General features: G+C 36.0%; 1 protein-coding gene across 1 annotated transcript in view; it reads right to left on the bottom strand.

Moving 5' to 3' along the window:
* Positions 1-23,272, bottom strand: part of vps8 (VPS8 subunit of CORVET complex) — a 130,126-nt gene that overhangs the window by 70,243 nt on the left and 36,611 nt on the right. The window contains exons 21-27 of the mRNA XM_051890633.1: positions 7,805-8,027; positions 7,622-7,711; positions 5,176-5,227; positions 3,952-3,994; positions 3,800-3,872; positions 1,372-1,491; positions 1,180-1,251 (exon numbers count right to left, since the gene is read on the bottom strand). Of these exons, the coding sequence (XP_051746593.1) occupies positions 1,180-1,251; positions 1,372-1,491; positions 3,800-3,872; positions 3,952-3,994; positions 5,176-5,227; positions 7,622-7,711; positions 7,805-8,027 (673 nt within the window). The remainder of the gene's footprint in view (positions 1-1,179; positions 1,252-1,371; positions 1,492-3,799; positions 3,873-3,951; positions 3,995-5,175; positions 5,228-7,621; positions 7,712-7,804; positions 8,028-23,272) is intronic.

The raw sequence follows: 23,272 nt of genomic DNA, 5'->3' as shown, positions 1-23,272 counted from the left end.
ATCTTTTTATCGAGTTATTGATAATGTTTGTGTGCACGGTCTCCTGAATGTTAACAGGATTTTGGATAATGTCTGTTAACGTAGTTCTGTTTTAATATGCACATGGATAACCAAGTTAACATGTTTCCGAGTTAAACAATTTAAATAGCTAAATAAGTTGAGTTTACATGCAAACAAACGTTTTGCTAGCTAATGCAGTCATCGGAGATAGCACTCATTAGCAAACTACATCTGTGTTTAGCTTGCAAGTATATTATTTTTCCGTATTATTTTATCAGATGTTTAATGTAAATCTAAGCGCTAGAACTGCATTTGCGGAGTAAAAGAGAACTGTGGAGAGAAGATTTAAAGATTTTGTTAGTTTTATTCTGACCGTTTTTTTTTATTTTTTATTTTTTTATGAATTGTTAATAAATTTACAATTCAGGTGTTGAATATAAATATTTTAAGTAAAATGTTGTCTGTCATATTTTTACTGAACACATTATAAGTATTAATACTTCACAAAAAAATTACTGTAATGTAAAATAAAAATAGTAAGCAGTATGCACCCAGGAATTTTAATAAAAAGATTGTAGTAATTAGAACTTTACTTGAGAATTTTCCTCGAGTAAATGCTACTCCAAATTATTTTCCGAGTAGTATTACCTTACTTCACAAACATTGACCCAGGCTTTCTATAAATCACTCACTCAAGGGAGTTTGAACTTTTAGTGAAATCTAATCCAAGCAGAACTTCTAGAAGAGAGAATTTTTATTTATTTATTTTATTTATTTAGATATGTAGAATTCTTTAAAATGGAATCAAAAATGGCAAAATGTGTATTTTTAGAATGACAAGCATTTCAGTTCTGAGTTATTAGGGATTCCGTGGGGGCCTGGTTACAAGGTTGTGGTCTCTCTGTTTCATGAATAAACAAATGCTTGCAGATGAAGAGAAAGAGAGAAAGAGAGAGACAGAGAGAGAGAGACTGTGGATGATGATTTGAGTTGCTGAGGACTCTTGAATGAGCTGTGATGAGGGAAGAGAGGAAGACTGCAGGACTGAGCCAGTTCTCCAGCAGATAAAATTATCCCATTCACATGATTTACATTCCAATGACTTTTTACACAAATAGGGGAAAAGCTAGGTGTGTGTGTGTGTGTTGTGGGGTGGGTTGTGAAATATGTTTCTGTCACCTTCAGTAAAATGTCTACAATCCTTTGCTGATACTCCAGAGCCTGTTTGTCATTCTTGAAGTCCTCAAATGTCTGTGAAGCGAGGAGATATTGACATTCAGATCTTATTAAAGGGCTAGAACGTATAATAAATTACTAGAGCAATGATGTATTGAGTAATACTTATTGAGTTATGGATTAGCTGATACCCACCAGCGCCAGGACGTTGAGGAACTCTCGAGTGTCGAAGTGCAGGAGAGTTCTGATGTAGGGATACACTTCCTCTTCCTGTGCAGCCTCCACTGAGTGCAGACGAATGAGGAACTCAAACACCTGGAATACATTCAGAGATTCCATATAAAATGCACAACACTGCTTTTTAATGAAGTCTGTAAGTACTGTACAAATTCATAATAAAGATATTCTTATCTATAATTAAGGATGCATGATATCACTATTACTTATAGGCAGATACTGGAGAATTTTTTTTAATAGTACAGTATTGGTCGATACTGGGTATTTAATTATGCATGCTCAGTTTTTTTTTTTTTTTGTATACTTATATTACCTTTGCTGTAATCTAACATTAATCTTTAAAAACACTAATTAAACACTACTGAATGTCATTTTTAGCTAATCGCAAAAATATATTATAATGTTGTGATGCCTTAATTCACTTATTCACTGTTCAAAATGTTGGTGTTTGTAAGATTTGAAAGAACTCTCCACAAAGGCTGCATTTATTAAAAAAAAAAATACTGTAAAACAGTTATATAGTGAAATATTATTACAAATCAAAATAACTTATGATAATATTAATACATTTTCAATTGTAATTGATTCCTGTGTTGGCAAAGCTGAATTTTTAACAGCCATTACTCCAGTCTTCAGTGTCACATGATCCTTCAGAAATCATACTAGTATGCTGATTTGGTGCTCAAGAAATATTTTTTATTATTATCACAGTTGACAGTTGCGCTGCTTAATATTTTGTTGATGTATGTATATATATATATATATATATATATATATATATACATACACACACACACACATCAAAACAAATGACATTACACATGTTTTTGCATAAAACATGTGTAATGTCATTTGTTTTGATGTGTGCATTATGCATTTATTATAGTGTAACCATGAAAAGGTAACTATGATAATGTATTAACTGTGGTTGTAATTATTTATGAAAAGATGTAATGTATGACAATGTTTTTTTTTTGTTTTTTGTTTTTTTAAGAAATGTATGAATACATTACAGAAATATTAATTCTATAGGTTCAAGTAAAGTGTAAAAAACACTGTAATATTCAAATCACTCATTTATTCTGCAGGTACGTACTTGTGGGCCAATCCCTCTACACAATAAGTGAATCAAAATTCAACCCATTATCATCGGATTACAGTACCGGGCTGACTAGTTGCCATGGTGACCAGGTGGTACACTTTTCCACTAGTGTGTGTGTGTTTGTGTGAGAGCAGCATGGACCAAAAGGTTAGTCATTATCTCCCATTCACACACACATGAAAAGAGGTAATTGGGAATCATTTGGAAGTGCTCATCTTTGTGATACCAATGTTGTTTTTTACAGCAGGGAGGAGGGGAGGGCTCAAGGATATGGACCTGCAGATGTGACACTGTGTGTATGTGTGACTGTAGGGGAATGTGTGGATGTGTGTCAGTCTATTGTAGGATCAAAGAGGAACAGGAGTCTCTCTGGGCACATGTGTCTCTTTGAACATGACCCCTTAGGGCCCAGAAGATGATACGCCAAATAAAACATTACATTCACACACACGGACCCTCTCTCCTTTTAATACTCCCTGATGCATAACAAACATTGTATTGTACTTTGTACACTACTCTGTTTTATGTATGTATGGGATAATCCATGTCTAGGTATGCATTCCACGGTTTTAACACACAATGCAGAAGCAAAGAACTTGTTTTTTACAAGTGTGTTTACCCGTATTTTAAATTACACATTGCATTTTGTTGTGTTTTAGGGTTAAAGGAAATGTCTGTAAACGTAACGGTCTTTTTCAAATTATCAGCATATTTTCAGTGTTTTTTATGGATCTTCTTCTTACAGTGTGTATCCTTCAGCCCATCTTGAAACCCAAAGCTTTTTTCCAACAACATTCTGTCTTGTCTGGGTACAGATGATCTCTACACGTCATTGAGGTAAACAACCCTGTCTGTCACGCTTCTCACTCAAACCTACAGAGTTTGACAGCGCTCTATGTGTCTGTATGAGAGAGAGAGAGTAGCTTTAGGTTGTGTGTGCGATCCATGTCCGTATTTAAGTTTCTTTGGAGGTCGTCCATCCCAGAACGAATCGCTTGAGCACTTTGGATGGGAAACAAAGATGAAAAGCCCTGCTGAGAGCAAAATGCTGAGAATACTAAACACATACGCGCTTGTGTCTTCTGTGAGAGCTGTGCTGTATATAACTGAGGCAGAAAGAGTGGCGTGACTCACATAGACCCCATACAAACAGAACAGACACAAGCATTGTCATGTTCAGCTGTATGGAACATGAGAGTGTGAATGCAAGAAATTAGCAGTACACTTGCTAACCAAACAATACACGTTCACTTACTGCAATCTGGGTTTAATCAAACTACTTACCTGGTTTTTCACCTGAGGGACCAGATCTTCAGGAATGTCACCTAACGGATAGGCACGTCCTGCCAAACAACAGCTGGCACAGGAGAAAGAACAGGTGTGTTATGGCCTGCAACTGTGTATGAGTGCAGTACTTATGCAGAATATCCCCTCACCTGATGTACACCAGCAGTTTATTTCCCATCACAACATGCTCATCTGTAACAGGACACAAATGGGAAAATGTGATCATGTGCACTGCAGTTTAACATTAGCTGACCAGATTTCAACAATAAAAACATTTTTACTTTGGTGGTTGTAATATCAGTGACATTTACACTGCTATTACACTTTAATCATCTATTGACATTATTGTTTTTAAGCAGAATTTGACCATAGTACGTGAAACTGGGGTTGGTTGGCATAGTTAGCAATACGTACTGAGGAAACATGGTAAGTCTGACTATGTGCAAATAAAAGCTTCAGTTATTGAGCAAAAAACAGACACAACACAGTAAAATTCTTTTTTGGTATATTAGTTATGCATTAGGTGCATCATGAACCAACAATGTACAATACAGTTACAGCATTTATTAATCTTGGTTAGTGTTAATTTCTGCATATATACTAATACATTTTTCACATTTCAAGTTGTATATATAAAAACTACACTTCGGATTTTTTTTTTTTTTTTTTTCCTTTTCCTAATTCCATTATTGTGCAATAAAAAATTTTTTTTAAAAAAAATCAGTGTTCACATTGTCTTTTTGGCTTATTCCAGTTCACTATGGTAAGCCTATAATATTTAAATTTTGAGCTGTCAGGTCAGATTTCACTGTAAATTATGTCATCTGCTTTTGCATATTTACGCAAGATGGTTGGCACATGTTGCCAACGTTTGCTGTTCTCAAATGCATGTTAAAGCGACCCAAACTCAGAAATGGAGTTTGTGTGGAGCAGCATTTACTGTAAACCGAGACGCTGCACACACGTGCAATACCGTACAAGAACACACTTCCGTGCTTCACTCTGGAACACGCAGCGCACATTTATTTAAATAAATCGCAGCCTTTGTGATTTGATAATCGCAAGCCATATGGCGGTTTCAGATTTATTTTGATTAGCAGCCCTACAATGATCCTTAGTATATTTACAAATTAACATTAACCTAAATTAATAAATGCTTTAAAAAATTGTTAAATTGTTAGCTGATACCTAATCCAACTACTCTATTAAACCAAATCACTTTTTCCAAAGCACAGTAAAAAAAAAAAAAAAAAAAAAACAGGGACATTTTCTAGCTCCAGCTAGACATCTTGTCACCCTAGTTAAGCAGGTGTCTTGATGTATGTGGGATGTGTTTTTTATGTTTGCAGGTGTAGTTCCGCTCTCTGTCCTACCTGTGAGAGGCTTTCCTTCACGCAGATTAGGACCAATCGCCTGAAAGAGTTTCTGGAAAAGTAGGAAAACGAAAACAAAATGATTTATATAACATTTGTTACAAGTCAACATGATACAGCATCCGCAACCCATGTTATTTCAAATTTAAGAAAAAGTGTGTGTATGGGAGGGGGAGGGTTAATAATAATAATAATAATAATAATAATAATAATAATAATAATGATAATGATAATGATAATAAAACTATTTTAATGTTTCCGCCTGGCTCCATGCTACTGTCTAACAACCAGCTATTAAATTAACATTAACTACAATGGAAAGTCACTTCAGAGATGGAGCAAGCTGTCACAATTTGATTTTATTCAGGAAGATTGTGTATGATACGACCAGGAAAAGAGAAATTCTTTAACTCTTAAGACAATCTTTTTTTTTTCCCTTTTTTTTTCAGACCCGTAAACACACTTATGTATATTTAAATATGCAAATTTAAATATGCAGCCTGCTGTTTAAGTATTCTCATATTGTGTTCAAGCTAAAAATGTATGAAACACTGCATTCTATTCTCCCTCCAGAATCACAGCAGCACCTGCAAGACATGGTCATGTAATCCAGCATAACACACACTAGTGTTGTTGTGTTTGGTCAGTGTGTATGTGTGTGACATTTTGGCCATGAAACAAATGAATCCCTTTCTCTGTTGCCTTTCATCTAGGGTTCAGAAGATTCCTCTGACAACAAGCCTTTCATCTTCTTTTCTAGCTTAATGGTGAGAAACACACACTAAAAACCCACACTTTATGGGCAAAACCTCACAATCAAAAATGTGCACAGACACACACCCTTGAGATGTCCCCAAAGGCTTACCAAGTTTCTGCTTTGTGTGGCAATTAAACAATCAGAGCATGAAGAAAAATAAAAAATAAAAGTTGGAATGCATGACTTTTGCCCAGATTTTTGCCCCAATTTGCAGTCTAGGCGAGTCCATGCTAGTTGCCGAAACTCAGAGCCAGTCTGCAGATTTTGGGCATTGGAGTTGACAGATTTCACAGAAAATCACAGTGTATGATGGGCACAGATTCTGATTTTTTTTTTAGCTTCAGACCATGATTCCATCCAGTTGGAGGATATCAAACATGTTGGATACTTTGAGCTGTTTTACAAGACATAATGTAGAGACATATTATATTGTACTTTACTTAAAGGGTTAGTTCAAATATGGTAAACAGAAGCACAAACATGCTTGCTTAACGCAAGAGAACAATGAGGTTTTCTCTCGCACATCAAGCAAGTAAGGTTGAGTTTATGTTGACCATATTTGGTGTGCTCTATGTGCGTTGATTAATGTTTATATGTGAATATAAGCCTAAATTAAATTTGTTCATCATTTAAAGGAATTGTGTCTCTTCAGTAGATTCATATAGATTTCTTTTACGATCTGTTTATGAACTTTCTGAACCGTCAAAGTTTTGGTGGAAGGACTTAAAAGGAATACCAGAAAAATCTCCCAGGTTTCATTAAAAAAATATCTTTAATTGTGTTTCTAAGATGAACGAAAGTCTCATGGGTTTGGAACAACATGAGGGTGAGTAAATGATGACAGAATTTTCATTTTTAGGTGAACTATACCTTTAACAGACTTACAGATTTACTAAACAGGGCAAATTAGCGTGAGATTGCAATTCCAAAAAAAAAAAAATGCTGATGGGAGTGGAAAGTTTTGTGCGTGATCTACTGACAACACGCAAGCCAGATCATTTCCATAACGACCAACGCAATCTACAAAGAGCAGCGCAAATTAGCTTCTGGTTTAAGGCTTTTTTTGGACGGTAAAAAATGGTGCAAATACCAGTAAATTGACTAGCACAAAACTAGCACAAAGTAAATCACATTGCATGATTCATTTAAATACTCTCCTCCCATAAATTTTGTGTCTGAAAAGGAAACTCCATTATGTTCCATACTCCATATGCAAAGCCGCAAAATGAACCCTGTCCATCCCTTTTCAGTGCTATTTTTAAATAAATCCTAAGTAAATCCTGACAGTAGTTTTTTAATGCCAAAAGAGGGTTTGACCGAATCTGGCCCTTAAAGTCATTCACTTCTAATTTGCCATACTGACCACAACTACCCATCCAAGACCGAATCCAAATGCACTTGGCTCAATCTCTTTGGGACTCATAACACAAAGGTGCTACAACAACTACTGCAATCAGCTCCTGTACATCCATGTTTTGTATTCATCTGTCATATGTTCACAATGCCTTAAAAAATTGTGCTCCTCACTCAGTTCTTCTCTATAACCATTTACAAATTTGGCAAGTGTACAATGCCTAGTGTTTTAATATTTGTTTTAAAATTTTGTTTTAAGATTTTAAAAGTCATGTAGTGAATTCCAGCCTTAAATCACCTTTAAGCACAAAGCACATTAAACACACTATATCATACCTCCATGGGGCTGATGTAGTCGTTCATGCCACTGTTGAAGACGTAGATCATGGCGTCATACAGCTGGTTATCCCAGCACATCTGCACCACCTACAAACATCCATGTTTTTAAGATGACATATGTTGATTTATGTAATACAGACAATAAAGCGCTGCAGCTATGAAGCATATGCACATACACACCTGTTGTATGTCCAGATTGGTGATGTCCATGTGGACCAGGCATCCCTCCACACTATCCATCATGCCGTTCTCCTGGAAGTAGCTGAGGAGGTCTCTCATGACAGGTGCAGTCAGACAGCCAATCCGCTCGCTCAGAATGTAGGGCTCCAGACTCTCCAGAAACACACCCCTGGCCACTGAGTTCTCCACCAGCCGAGGGTAGATTTGGTTAAACAGTAGGTCCCTGAGCAGAAATTAGATCTTTTTTTAAGAATGAGATCACTGGGAATTGAAGGATAATGTGACTAAAAAGAAAGACTTGTTTAGAAAACCACAAGCAGAACACACAACAGTGGAAAATAAACACAGAATCTTATAGTACATCTAAAATCATACAATTAATCAGAGTATATCAATGTGTTGGTGAAGATTGCTTCGATAGAACAAAAGATTGCTTAATAACTGTTTTGATGCCACTCCATCACGAGCATAACACAGGTTTTCAACACCAAGTCTCTCTCACCAGTGGATGATAATCTAAATATTAAACTTACACCCCATTCTCTTTACAGTTACGGCTAATAAAAATGTAATTACTTGTGTTAATGTAGCATTTCAAGCCTATTGTACATTTAATGTCCATAAAAAAAAAAAGCATATTTAACATAGTAAAATATATATTAATCAGAAATATTGCACTCCTACTCTATGGAGCTCTGTCAGATTGATACACATGCCGCCACTCATTCAGTAAAGTCTGTGATTTTTTTTTTTTTTTTTTTTTAAAGCATTCAAGACATTTTTCCCACTGCATGACTTAAATTTTATAATTATATTGTATTTCCGTTTTGCATAAAGGCTAGTCCAGATTGCAAGGGAGTCTCTGCTAAAGGGATTCCCTGCTAAACTTAAATACATGCATCTGTTAAAGCACAAATCATGTTAAACTATATGCTTATAAAGGTTTGTTTTAAGCTTTTAATATAGATCTAAATTATTCTCATGGTTAGGACAATTCAGGTCATGCACTTTCTGTATGCCTCCACAAATTTTCAGAGGCATTTTGTCCAGAAAAATGTGTTATTCACTACTGTAAAATGACTGGCATATGTTTTCAGTGCACAAATTCGTTGTTGATTATTTTCATTATCAATTAGTTGTTAAGGGCCTAACTTATATACTTGTATACATTTGAATATTTTGTTATAAACTTTAAATATTTTATATGTGTTTGAGTATTTTATGCTTGATCAATAATAATTCATAACTTGGAGTCAATAGTTTCATATTGCACCATCATTTCTGAACATCCAGTTATTCCATTCACAGTGGTTCATGGAATGAGCAGTTCATTCACTCACAAAAGAGTAGTAATTGCACAGTCTTGTATTTATTTATTTTTTTTCCAGATTTTCAAAGATTTTTGCCTGGAATTGAAGGTTGTATTGCTGTGACTGATCTCTGAACTCACTGATTTGGTTCATGTCTTAAAACCTTTTACTTAAGAATGTTTTTAAATGCCTATATTGACAAACTAAATAGGAAAAATACTTCCATAACCAAGGCCACCTAGATAGTGAGTGGCTATTTTTGCACTATTTTTAATAAAACAATTAAAAGTAGGGTAGGACATTTTGCATAGCAAGCTAGCTTTAAAAGCATGAGATGAGATCCCACCCTCCCAGAGCGCTCTCCAAAGCCACGCCTCCTCCAAAACACATGAACACACACAGCAGAGTATGCAAAGTGTGACGAGAGACGCCGTTAAATTACCTTACGTCTCAAAGCACATAACTTACAATACAATAATAAAGTAAACAACTTAGATAGCTCTGAGTTGTACCACCTGCTGAAGATTCATTTCAGGGTTGATAGTGGTTCCATAGAAAAGCATAATTCCGAAGACATGAACAGCTTCGATTTGAACGTCACGGGTTTCCATCTCTTAATTATGATAATTATGACATGGCATAAATGCAGCATAAGCTTGTTTGATTTGATTCAGGAGAAACCGTAAAAGGTGGCTGCTGTTTGTTTGCAGGGCTCAGTGACTACAACTCTGCATTTTTTTTTTTTTTTTTTTTTCAGGACATGAAGCGAGTTTTAACCAGTATAACTAAAAGTATTAAATCATTCAAGGTTGTCATCAACCTGCAGTCTACAAATGTCTGCAAATCTTTCTCTTTCAAAAATAAACCAAATATTATCAGTTTATATAGATCATACAAGGCATAATTTCAACCGCAATAAGCAAATATTATAGGCAACTGTTCTCTCTAGTGCAGAGGTCTGTCACATGCTATAGAAGAGCTCCTTGATCAAAGTACAAACACTGAACACAGTGTACAAAGCCTTAAAATGAACATACAAACTACAGCTACAAACTATATGCATTCTTCAGTATAATGCATTAGCGACAGATTTGAAGACTGAAATTTAAAGTATTCAACTGATTAACTGGATATGCATTTAAAAACAAACCTACTGTGATAAGGGCTTATCAGTTACTGTTGCGACAGTGTCAGAAGCACCTGAAATGTGAGAGAGGAACTGAACTCTACCAGAAAACAGGAAATGATCACAAGGGTTAAAGTCTCTGTGGAGACAGTATGATAGCAGCTGTAGGTAGTGGGAGTGTAAGCTTGTGTAGCTCAAGGATCAGCTAAAAACAGTATAAACCTATACTGTGAAAAAACTCCTTGTGTACACGTAGTGCATATTTGCAAAGCAATAGCCATGGTGGCAGGTGTAAAAAGAATTGGTGAAGAATTGGACTACCTTTATTTTTATTATTACTTTTTTTAAAGGATACAAAGTGTGCTGAAGACTAGATGGAGATTAAGTTAAAAAAACTATACTTAGTAAGACTTTTTTTTTTATGTCAAAATAAGAAACGTCAACTACAGATTGCTTAATTGAGGTTGCTACTTTCAATGTGGCAAAATAAGGCACACCATTCCCCCATCCCCAACATTTTCCGTTCTGAGCCCTAGGCTACATAACTAGGGAAAAGAAAACATTGGGATATGAAAAACAGGACAAATTATGTTCTGTTTTGATTCGATGCAAGACGCTTAATTTATATATGAAATCCAATGTCTTTTTACATATGGATGGGATCAGCCCATATTCAGAGTGCATATAAACCTGAAGCTAAATGAACTTGAAATTCTGTGCATGCAAACGTGGCTACGGATGCCTATAGGGTGATTAGACACTTGGCCCACCCAGTTACAGTGAAGGATTAAGTAGAAAACAGGAAAAAATGCTATTACTCCTGGGTTTTTGTCTTTTTTTGGGTGTTTTCTGCTAGTTTGTGGAAAACAGGATGATTTTAATGATAGTACTGTGGACATCAAAGCCATTCAACATTACTATTCATCTCATTCTTTTCCTCAACCCATTTCTTTCACAGAGAAAAGAGAAAGAGCCGAACAGAGTGAATGTCACATAATGAGCGTAAAATAAAAAGGAACAGATAGAAGAGCGCCAAGGAGAGGCAGAGGACGAGAGAAAGGTGGAAAGAGAGTTTATTCATGAAACTGTGTATTGTGAAAACAAATTTGGCACTAGCAAGGGTCCTGATCCACTAAACCAGAGCTTCTTCAGTGACACAATGACTTTACCAATTTATGATTGGCTCTTTCATTTAGAAATCAGGACTTATTCTGCCATACTGCGCATTGCACTTTCTTTCTCCCATTTTTATAATAATATTATGAAAGAACCATCTTGTTATATCTAAAATATTTGGTCAGACTCAGATCAGAGAGCACAGAGATGATAGCAAATAAGTGATAAGTAATGCTAACATCAGTGGTCATGGCACTGAACGAGCAATCATTATTATAGTTCAAATGAGTAAACAGACGAAGTTATCTTATGTAAGTTGACTCAACTTTAATACATAATTTATCCCCAACTTTTAATGTTTATTATAAGCTGTCAGTCTGTGTATTTCTTGGTGGCACTCAGCCTGATGGTTTTGGACATCTAGTGCTCATGGCGAGAGAAAAAATAAACAAAATAACTGTCGTGAGTGTAGAGCTCCTTAACATAACCAACTGAAGGACTTGAATAAATGCCGTAAAAATAAATAAATAAATAAATAAATAAATAAATAAATAAAGATATTAAAAATGCATACGACTATCTGAGAAAAAAAAAAAAAAACGCAATATGGTTTCAAAACGCAATTATGAAGTGGTAGTTTGTCCCAAAAATAATTTTTTTGAAGTTGTAAATAAAACAATGATTATTCTAACATGTTTCACAAAAATATTAGTAACACTTTACAGTAAGGTCTCATTTGTTAATCTTTGTTAATATTAGTTAGTAAAAATCTAATTGTTTGTTGTTTGTTCATGTTAGTTCACAGTGAACTGACAAACGTTAACCAAAACTTTGGATTTTAAAAATGTGTTAGTAAAGTAAATTAAATTCCCATTGACTAAATTAAATGCTGTAGAAGCATTGTTCTTTGTTAGTTCATATTAACTAATACATCTGATGTTAACAAATTAAACCTTATTGTAAAGTGTCACCAAAATACTTTAGGCTATAATTTTTATATTTATATATTTTTTTTCTATAATACTACATTAAAATCCATGATTTAAGATATTTCACTTAAGGAAGGAGATTAAACTATAAGTGGTACAATAATTTAATTATTAAGCCATTTAGTAATGTTCGCAGCTAGTGGCAGGCATAATGAACTTTCTGAAATCATGGCGCAGGTTCTAATTATTGAGTTATTGATCAGGTTTGTGGGTGTGCTCTGTGAATTTTAGCAGGATTTTGGATAATGTTTGCTAATGTAGTTGTCGTATTTTGCACTTGGATAAGAAGTAGGGATGCACCGAAATTTTCAGTAGCTGAAATTTTCGACCGAAACAGCTATTTTCGGTTTCGGGCCAAAAATTTTTTATTTTTCTTTCCTAATACAACAAGAATACAAACATTTGTAGCGCGCATGTCACCCAATAATCGTAAAAAGCTTTGTGCTTTTTAATATGTAGCCAAGTCTCAAGTTTAAAATTCTGTTGATTTTATTATGAAATTCAAATAATAAACATTGTTTTGGCACTCTTTAATATGGCGTGACAGATCACTTTAGCTGCCTTAGTTCAAGCAGCATCACTGCACGGATCAAGCGCACGTGAACAGATCATCTCATCTCCTCTTCACTAGTTACAGCACAAAATAAACAAGGGTGAACACCAGAAGGTATGTTGAAAGATACATACAACTTACTGAAATGAATTCTGTCTCATGTAATCGCTCAATCAGTGTTTCAACCGGGGAAACAGCTTGTAGGCTATACAATGTCACTTAACATTACATCTATCTCAAGAAAGCTATTCAAAGTTAGCTAGAAAAAAACAGAGGTGTAAAGTACTTGAGTAAATGCAATTAGTTACTGTACTTAAGTATCTTATTGGCTACTTTGTAGTTGTACTGAGTATCAAAGATATTGGCAACTTTTACTCTTTACTTGACTACATTTTTTAACAAGTAAATGTACTTTTTACTCCACTACATTTGTGATGAGTCATGCAATTACACGTTACATTTTTCATGGCAGCTAACTTTTTCTGCAGCAGTTTGGTTCTGATATAAAGAAGCGATATCGACATCTAAGGGCACTGAAGGTATTATATCTTGTGCATTTTGCCTTTACTCACCTATACTTGTCAACAAGGATGCTTTACAAAATGTGAGTGCATTAGCAGGTAGTTGCTGATCGCAGATATTTTATTTATTAGATGAGGAAATGACTTCAGCTGGTGATGATGCTCTAACCAGCACATACAGTAGACTTTGATTTACTTAACATTGTTTTATTGATCCGCTATATTGACAAGACCATTTTGAAGGATATTGGTTTACTTATGGCCTTTCTGTGCACTTGAGCTCAACTGAGACTTGAGAGTTTGTAGACGTTTAAAAGGTTGTTGTGTCGACCTTGATTTATTGCAACATTGAGGTGTTCAGTTTTATTTTGATTTTAGAAAATAAACTTGATTTCTCATCTTACTAATCAATTGCTTCTTATTTTCATGTCTCTCAGGACTAGCGCATCTCTGAGCCTACATTCAGCACGAGTAAAATACTTTTAAATACTGTTAAAATCAGATACTTTAACACTTTTACTCAAGTCGTATTGGAATTGGTCATTTTTGATGTAAGGTATCAGTACTTTTACTCAAGTATGTTTTTCAGGTACTCTTTACGCCTCTGGAAAAAAATAACTCTAGAGAAAGTTTGCTAAATATATGCACTGTATTACATATTATATTTTTACTTAACCTGTTGGTGATGTTGTTTAAATGTTTACATTTCAACAAACTGGAGTAGTTTCTGTAATTAAAAAGTTGATATAAAAACTTCCTTGTGCAATTAAAATGTTTGTACAACTCAGTTTTAGCCATCTGAGGTCTTGATTATTGAATAAGATGAATTAATTGATTAATAATTTATTATTAATCAATTAAATATATATTACTATTCATTATTTTCGGTTTCAGGTTAGGTTTTTTCGGCCAAATGCATCCTGAATTTTCAGTTTCGACCCAGAATTTTCATTTCAGTGCATCCCTAATAAAAAAAAAATAAAAAAAACATGTCACTGTGTGTCACTATTAATATGGATAACAGTTGGGTTTACATGCTAACAAATCGATTAGCTTAGCTAACGCAGTAATACAACATTGAAACTGTTAAACTATATCTGTGTTGAAAAGGATTGGCTAGTTGAATATTAAATGACAGACATTTTCTATGACTCTTAAAGATTTTATTCATAAAATCAAATGACTTTTTATTTATTTTAATAGTCATTTAAATCACAAGTTTTCCAGGTTTTCCATGACTGTGAGAACTAGACCCACCCAGGGTATTTTCTACCAGCATGGTTGGCATTCAGGTTCTGGGCCGGTCACAATTCTAGAACCGTTCCACATGTTTCCACCTCAGGAAAGCAGGTCAGAACGATCAGCTCAACTCTCTCAAATGGAGTCGGAGAACAGGGTGCGGAGAATGCTCATGTTGTCTATGTCAGTTTTATGAGAGATGCCAGTACACTAAAATCACTCCCAGTATGCAAAACAGAAGTGCCATACTGTCTTTACAAACACCGGGACATGCAATGTTTGTTTTAACACTGGTTATAGTCAGGTAAACAACACGTTGTAGCATTAGGTCACTGTTTGTTTGTCCAGCCTGTGGAAACATGCAGCCAATTTGTGACAGACTCCAGTTTGCCTGGCTAAGAACTGGCCAAGAATGGGCTCTGGCTTCAAAACGCAAACCATTCTGGTGGAAAAGAACTTTTAGAAAGATGGTGTTTTGCTCAAGAGTGGCAGAATCCCACAGATTGTCCCAATATGACAGAACACATTTCCCTGAAGGGGACGGGTCTTTGAAAGACCCTAAAATATATACACACATCAATGTCAACACACACAGACACACATTCACACAATTATGTTGAGAGACTCTGGCATTCTGTGAACAGCAGGGCTCTTTAAACAGGACATCAGTGAATGCATCTACTCACTGTAACAACTGACACACAGTGTCACAGCTGTCAGTATGTCTCACATCTAGAGAAAGAACCATTAATCTCATCTCTACCTCAAACAAAAGTCAACGGTGTATATGAGGACAAAAGCAGAAACTATCAAACACGCACATACAGTGAATGAGACATTTCCTTGCACAACCTTGCATCCCTCTATGTGTGTCAATTACAATAACGATGTCCAAGATAATACAAATGAGAAATCATTTAAAAATCTAGTTCAAAAACAACATCTAACATGTAAATATATGCCAAGTTCTTAAATATAATATCTGTATTCAATTTGGTACCATATATTTTTAGGAGGAAAACATTTTTTTTTAACAAATATTCCATATGTGACTGACATGAAGCCCCTTTCCTAGAGTTACTCTATTTAGCAAGAACAATATGTGTCTTTTCATAAATAAGTCAAAATTGTCCTTGATATACATTTCTAAGGGTTAAATTCTGTCATTATTTACTCACCATCATGTTGTTCAAAACCCCGTAAGACCTTCGTTCATCTTCGGAACACAAATCAAGATATTTTTGATGAAATCCGAGAGCTCTCTGACTCCCCCATAGACAGCAATTTAATTACCACTGTCAAGGCACAGAAAGGTACTAAATGCATTGTTAAAATAGTCAACGTGAATACAGTGGTTCAACCTTAATTTTATAAAGCGACGAGAATACTTTTTGTGCGCAAAAACAAAACAAAAATAACAACTTTATTCAACAATCTCTCACAGTTCAGCACTTCCGTGTTCTGCGCCAGAACTCCGACTCATTATTGGCCGGATCCTACGTCAGCATCACAAGCATGCTGCTGCTCACGTGTACAGTGTCGGCCAATTTACTGAGCAGGCATTCGGACGTAAACACGGAAGCCTGCACTGCGTTCACTATGTCAACTGCGTAAAAGACTGACACGGAAGAGAAGAGATTGTTGAATAAAGTCGTTATTTTTGTTTTGTTTTTGGACACAAAAAGTGTTCTCGTCGCTTCATAAAATTAAGGTTAAACCACTGCAGTCACATTGACTATTTTAACAAAGTCATCAGTACCTTTCTGGACCTTGACAGTGGTAAATAAATTGCTGTCTATGGAGGAGTCAGAGAGCTCTCGGATTTCATCAAAAATATCTTAATTTGTGTTCTGAAGATGAACAAACTTTTTTTAAAGTTTGACTACAAAAAAATTTAATTCAGAAATTTTGGTTCATTTGTTTGTTGAGCAAGAGTCAAACCCACAAACTATTGTTGTTCAGGAGAAGGTTAAAATCCTAAATCCATCATAAACTGGATTCCTTTTGAAGCTATAAGTTTTTGTGACTATGGCGAAAACTCACCATACTTTGTATGCATGAAGGGTGTGTGACTAATGGAATTTAAAAAAATTATAGGATGGATAGAATGTACAGTATAGTTGCAAGTTAATTATGAATTATTCAAAATGTTGGAAATGGGTGGCCTTGGGGTCCAAAAAATTGAGAACTGACACTGTAGATGAAAGTTAAAAATACTCAAGCTCTATCAGTTTTATTCAACTCTAAAGTCCATTTCATTTACTTCTATACAGTAGTTTCCTTTACCTGACGGATAACGCTAACTACTGCTTACAGCTATATTTGCTTATATATTATTTTCAGATGGATTACCATGGAGTGTCTGGCCATGTACAACACAATAACAAGGAATGACAGGAGTGTATGATGATAACAAAAGAGGAGAGGCAAAGAAGAGTGGAGGTTGAAAGCATAAGGCTGGTCTGATAAAGGCAGCTGCTGACCTTTACCGGCACTGATAATACAACAAGAAACAAAATTACACAGGGTGGGAAATTGGCCTGTGACAAGGACAGAAAATAATTATCTGATAATGTGAGGAGAAAGACAACAAGGAGCATTTTGTCTTCTGCTCGACTGACATTTCCACAAAAGCTGATGAACTGAAGGAACACAACCAATGGCAGTAATGCAGGAGATTCAGCATTCCCCTAAAGGTACAACTTTTTTTTTTTACACAATCTAATTTTATTGTTCTTAATATATTTGAAGAAATATTGACATCTGCGTTATAATAAGGGTTAAATCACAGCTGATCTGGGAACAGGTGGTTTGGGCAATGTGGATTTGCCTGAAAAATAAAGTTAAAGTAGAATAGAACACACTAAACTTTTGCCCAGAATTTCAGTCTGAAGGAGTTGACACTAGCTGCTTAGGGTGTGTTCACACTTGTCATGTTTGGTTCGATTAAAACGAAGCCTGGTGCGAGTGCTCTGTTATTGCGGTTCATTTGAACATGTGTGAACGCTGCCATCCGAACCCTGGTGCGCATCAAACAAGCGGACCGAGACCGCTGAAAATATGGGTCTCGGTCCACTTCCAAATGAACTGGTGTGGTTCGATTGAAATATGAACACAACACGGACCAAACACATGTAAACGAACCAAAAACAGGAAGATGAGACCCTAAAAAAGACAGAATTCTAACGCATATTGGTTTCTCTCGTCATAGTCACGAGTTTGCCCATCACAAGCATCACACGCAGCAGATCATTTGTGTGTGTGGCGAAGGGATTTTTTTGACTCCTTTACACATTTTATAAGCTCTTCAAGAGTCCCCAGCTGGACAAAATACCATCACATGCAGGCTATGCACACACAACAAGCCCATTTATCCCAGCACACAGCATTGTTTTGGATGTTTGTTAAGTTCCTTCTCAAAATAGGCAATACATCATAAAATCCGGTTGAGAACGTAACCCTATGCCTTTAGGTTCAGTATCTTTTGGTTCAGTGATAAAATTGCCAATCTGAACACTAATCGGACCAGGACTAAATGTTTTTTTTTTGGTCTGGACCAAGCAAACTGAACAACAAGTTTTTGTTTTTTTGTTTTTTCATGGTTCCGATTTTAGAAGACATACTGTTCACAGTTGTCACGCATCTCCAAGAAACAAGGCATGTTTCTGCATTAGTTTGTTGTATTTAGAACGACTTGACTAATGACAAGTTCACACTACAGAATTTTAAGCCAGATTTAAGCCCGATTTGCAAGTTAACGAGCTCGCCGACAGGTCGGGCTGTGATCGGGGGCAAATCAGCGGGTGATCAGCGCTCACCAATCTTTATGTGTGAACTACTCAACAACGCATCAAAGAGGCTCGCTGACGCGTCACCGACACCTTGCTGACGCCAGACAAATATCTAGCATGCTAAATATATGGAGCTATCGGGCCGTCTCAATATCCTGTGGTGTCACGTGTTGCGACGAGCTACAGCCAATGAAATATACACTGTCACTGATGAATCCATTCAAATATAATTTGCTGACGTTTATTCATATCAGATAAACATTGTGTAAGTAACTATAAAGCTCACTATTCTTCTTCCAGTTCACTGGCCACATGTATTTCAGTACAAACGGATGAATTCACGTGCTGTAGCTTATAAATCCAACTGACAGGATTCTCTGAACTGAGACGCAAACAAGGCGCCTATCTTGCATTATAGATTAAGACCAAGATCATGATATAGGTTTTTAAATGACAAAACACTCACTTGCAAATATTTGAGAATCGGAATATCAGGTAGTTGATGACATGGTGAGAAAAGCAATACATCTGTCATACAGTGATACAGTGTGGCCGCGGTGTGTCACGTGACAAGCATGACGCGTCATCATGGAAACAATAAAGGGAAACGTTTTAATGGTCGCCTTAACTCTGGGAGGTCAGCCAGAATATTTTAAACTTATGTGTGAAAGGGTTCATTTAATTTTAATTAAATTTAATTCAAATGATAATATTTCTTCCCAATGTCTATTGCTCGTGTAGTGTGAGACCCCGTTGTGGATCATTTACGTAGTGTCACGTAGTGAACACCACAACGACTTCAAGACAGCAAGTCATGTAGTCAGAACAGCACAGCGATCTGCTGATGTTTAAAGTCCTGTAGTGTGAACTTGGCATAAGTATCAAACACTTCCAGACTTTTGTTTAGTGTATGATGCCTAGTTTTTCCTCTGTAACTAGTCAGTAGGTGTATAATGCCTAGTGTTTTAAAAGCGATTCAGATTTTAAAAGTCAGGTAGTACAGTATATTCCAGGCTTGAATTGAACTTGAAGAATAGCTGAAAACTATTATTATTATTGTTGTTGTTATTATTTTACTTAAATTACAGTTACAATTACAGTTAAATTAAAATATTTTCTAAAATTATTAGGGGTGTGTGTATTTGTTGTTAACTCTCAGTCTGTTTAACTTAGTAAGTTTTATCAAGCACACCTGCGGATCTCTGAAATACATGTATAGCTGAGGATGAGCACATGACAGATGCATTGTGAGGTTTGATGTATTGCTTTGTGAAGCAACATATGTCTTGTAGCAGTGTTTGCAGCCGTAAGGTCTGCAGGTTAACCCGTTTTCATTTCACCTCTGCATATTTTGCTTCTACAGCACTCCTTTTCAGAGTTGAAGGGAGTAAGCGAATCTTTCACAATATCCACCATTTCTATCACTTATCTGCCTCACTGCACACTTTACATTTAAATTTAAATTCGGCAGTCACTTTTATTCAAACTGACTTACAGTGCATTTCAAAGTATTAAATTTTTTTTTAATCAGTTCATGCGTTCCCTGGGAGTCACATGATGCGTCACAATGCTGATATTGTACTGTTTGAAAAAAAATGTGTGCCTTAGTATTTTTATGTACTGGTGTATCACGCAACCCTAAAGTGTCATAAAACCCCATATTTCACCACAGTTTTGAAAAACGCTAAAAAAGCAGCCATGGAAAGCTGCGAAGCGGGGGGAAAAGATGGGATGCAGACACCACAACTGACTTCTGATCCAGTTTTATTTCACTCATTGCACACAACAAAATGAACAATTATATGGTTTTGTAAGCTCACAGTACCTTACACAAATACACACCTATTCTGTGATATAATCTATAACTTAGCGTACTAATAAATGCACAGCGTTTGTATTTGTACTCTGCATTGAAAATACGAATATGCTGTTAAATTTTAATAACTTTTCCATTTTGTGGCGTTTACATAGGCCATTTGATCGGTTATATCAGGGAACTCTAAAGACCGGTTACACACGTAACTTGGTATCCCTCTGATAGGTCTAGAACAAATCTACCAAACTAGATGCCTAAGCAAAGCCATGGAAATTATATCAGACCATAGGCATCCACTGTTTTATGAGTTTGAGCTACTACCTTCGGGTCAGACATTTAGGATGCCAGTGTTTTTTGTTTTGTTTGTTTTTTTTTAAATAGGGGGAAAAAATCCTTCTTGCCACAGGTGGTAAAATCCTTAAATGAAAGACAGTGTTTTTGTAGAGTTAAAGCAGGTCTCAGTGATGATGTTTTTGTATGAAAGCATTTTGAAACTTGAAATTTCCTCATGGGGATAATAAAAGTCACTACTACTACTATATATTGCATTTGTGTCTGAGACTCAGGGTCTATGGAAGATAATTTATGCCCCACAGAAACTCTTACAAAGTGAAAACAATCACTCACTTGTGATCCATAAACATGTCTCTATGATATCTAAAAGTCTGAAGTGTCTGTCATAGGAAAGCAACACATGCTGCCGTTATATCCTATGAGAAGACACTTCTCTTACAGGCAGTCTCATGAATAATTATGAGACACCGATGAGTCATTGATGTAAAAGGATGAGAGCCACTTTACTGCTCAAATAATACACAAGTTTTAACAGATTGCAATTGACGAGTTTTTCCGAAAATCTGTATTTTCTCTGTTATGTGGTAGGGAGCGCTGATACGGATCTTCTGAAATAGTACAGCATCTCTGGATCCAAAATTAAGCAAAGAGAAGATCTGGGTAAACCAGCGGATAGAAGTGGTTTACACACAAGTAAGCCAACGTGATCACCAAACATTATATTAAAACTGCCTATAATGTTACAGAGAAAAATGTCAAACCCTCAAAGAGGTATAGGACTGTGCAAGCTTTGGGGGTGTTGATGGACTCGATCTACTTGATCTATGTTTTGATTAGGGTGGGAATCTTTAGTCACCTCACAATCCAATCCGATTCCGATTCTGGGAGTCACGATCCGATTCCAAAACGATTCTTGATCTATTTTTTTTTTTTCTTATTAATTAATTAGTTTACGGACTTGAAAATCTTAAAATCCTTACATTTACATATCCTTACATAAGTACTCTAAGTATTGTATGTTGAGAATTTTAAACTAATATAACTTCAAAACATACAAGCAAGTAGCAAATAATAAAGAGGAGCAAAGAAACATATTACAAACAAAAACAAAGAGTGCTTTCAGTATTTAAGATTATCTGAACGTTTTCCATTCAAGAACTGAGAGTAATTTTTCTTCATTTTTACTGTTGTTTGATTGTTACTGTGAGTCTATGACATAGACAGCGGGAGATCTAATAAGCTGCATTCACGCACAGATCTCTTTTGAAATATAAGAAGCAATGTGGTTTGTCCTGTCCGTTTAATCCCTTAACACATAACTGGCTGTGTTTACATTAATTTTGCATCATAGAAGTACATTAAACCACTTACACAGAGTTGCGCACAGCCGCATGTGCGAACACTCTTCAAACAAAGCGCAGGTCAGCATTTGAAATTGAAAGCAGCCTTCTGTTAGTGAGGTTCATATTTTAAATATACAAGTCCACAGCATTCCAAACCACATAAATGATGACTTCGTAGAGCATTTATAAGGAAAAAAACGGCGGCCGAGACTGCACACTGCAAGTGTAACATCAAACAAAGCGCGCGTCTCTCACAGCGCATCCTGTGCACTGAAGCCCGTGAATGTCCTTTTAATTCGCTTCAACCTTTCCCAACTTTTTTTTTTTTTTACGGAAGGTTCGAACGGTATGTGTGTGTGAGGAATTGGAAGCAAGCAGAATATGGGGGTTTCTAAAGCACACTATGCGTCATCACGCATCTGGTTAAAGCTCAGGATCCAGAATCGTTGGAGAGAGAATCGCGATGCATCGATGGATCGATTTTTTTCCTCTCACCCGTAGTTTTGATCATCGTTCTGAATCCAATCTGGGCGAAATCTTTGACAAAACACTTTTTTTTTAAAGCAGAGGCTCTGTTCTTTTCTTTTGATATATTGAATGTTTACATGTTCATACAACAAAATATTGTGGGGTCATTCTTTTTTTTTAATATGATCAAAAATGCTGGTGCTGACTGGCAAATTAAAAAATAAAACGCTGGCGGGGAAAGAGTTAACAATAATGAAGCTTGAAATGTGCAGGGTTTCTCTCACCAAGTGAGTGAGGAGAACGTGAGAAATATAAAACCTGGATTGAATTTGGAGTTGAGACTTTTAACGGAGAGGGAAAACTGCTGTTGCTGCACTCCACTAACATACTTTGGGGCAAAGCTTTAGGACACTGGTCCTGGATCAGAGGGGAGATGAGGTTATCTGCTGACACTGACTAACACGGACATACTTCTAGAGAGAGAGAAAACAGATGGAGATGATAATCAGTATGAGAGAGAGAGAGAGAGAGAGAGAGAGAGAGAGAGAGAGAGAGAGAGAGAGAGAGAGAGAGAGAGAGAGAGAGAGAGAGAAATGTGCAGGGCAGTAATGAGATGTCTGAGAGTTTGGCCCAAGGATATTGTGATGCCAGTTTATCTTTGTGCGTTTATGGATGTGCATGCATGCATGTGCTCATGTGTGCATTATTCCAAGGTCTTCACAAGCCACAGGGAATGAAATCTATAAGACTGAAGAGCAGGAAGAACAGAACAGACATATTTATGAATTATGTGCTGTTTACAGAGATCTTCTGTATACACAAATTGTTCATTGAGAAAAAAAACAGCATTATGCTGTGTGTGTGTGCGTGTTTTTGTGACATATCAGGACACAAATTTGTAT

This window comes from Ctenopharyngodon idella, chromosome 1 (genome assembly GCF_019924925.1).
Source record: "Ctenopharyngodon idella isolate HZGC_01 chromosome 1, HZGC01, whole genome shotgun sequence".
Taxonomy (NCBI): domain Eukaryota; kingdom Metazoa; phylum Chordata; class Actinopteri; order Cypriniformes; family Xenocyprididae; genus Ctenopharyngodon; species Ctenopharyngodon idella.
Note: the sequence above shows the minus strand (reverse complement) of the source record. Positions and strands in the feature narration are given on the sequence as shown.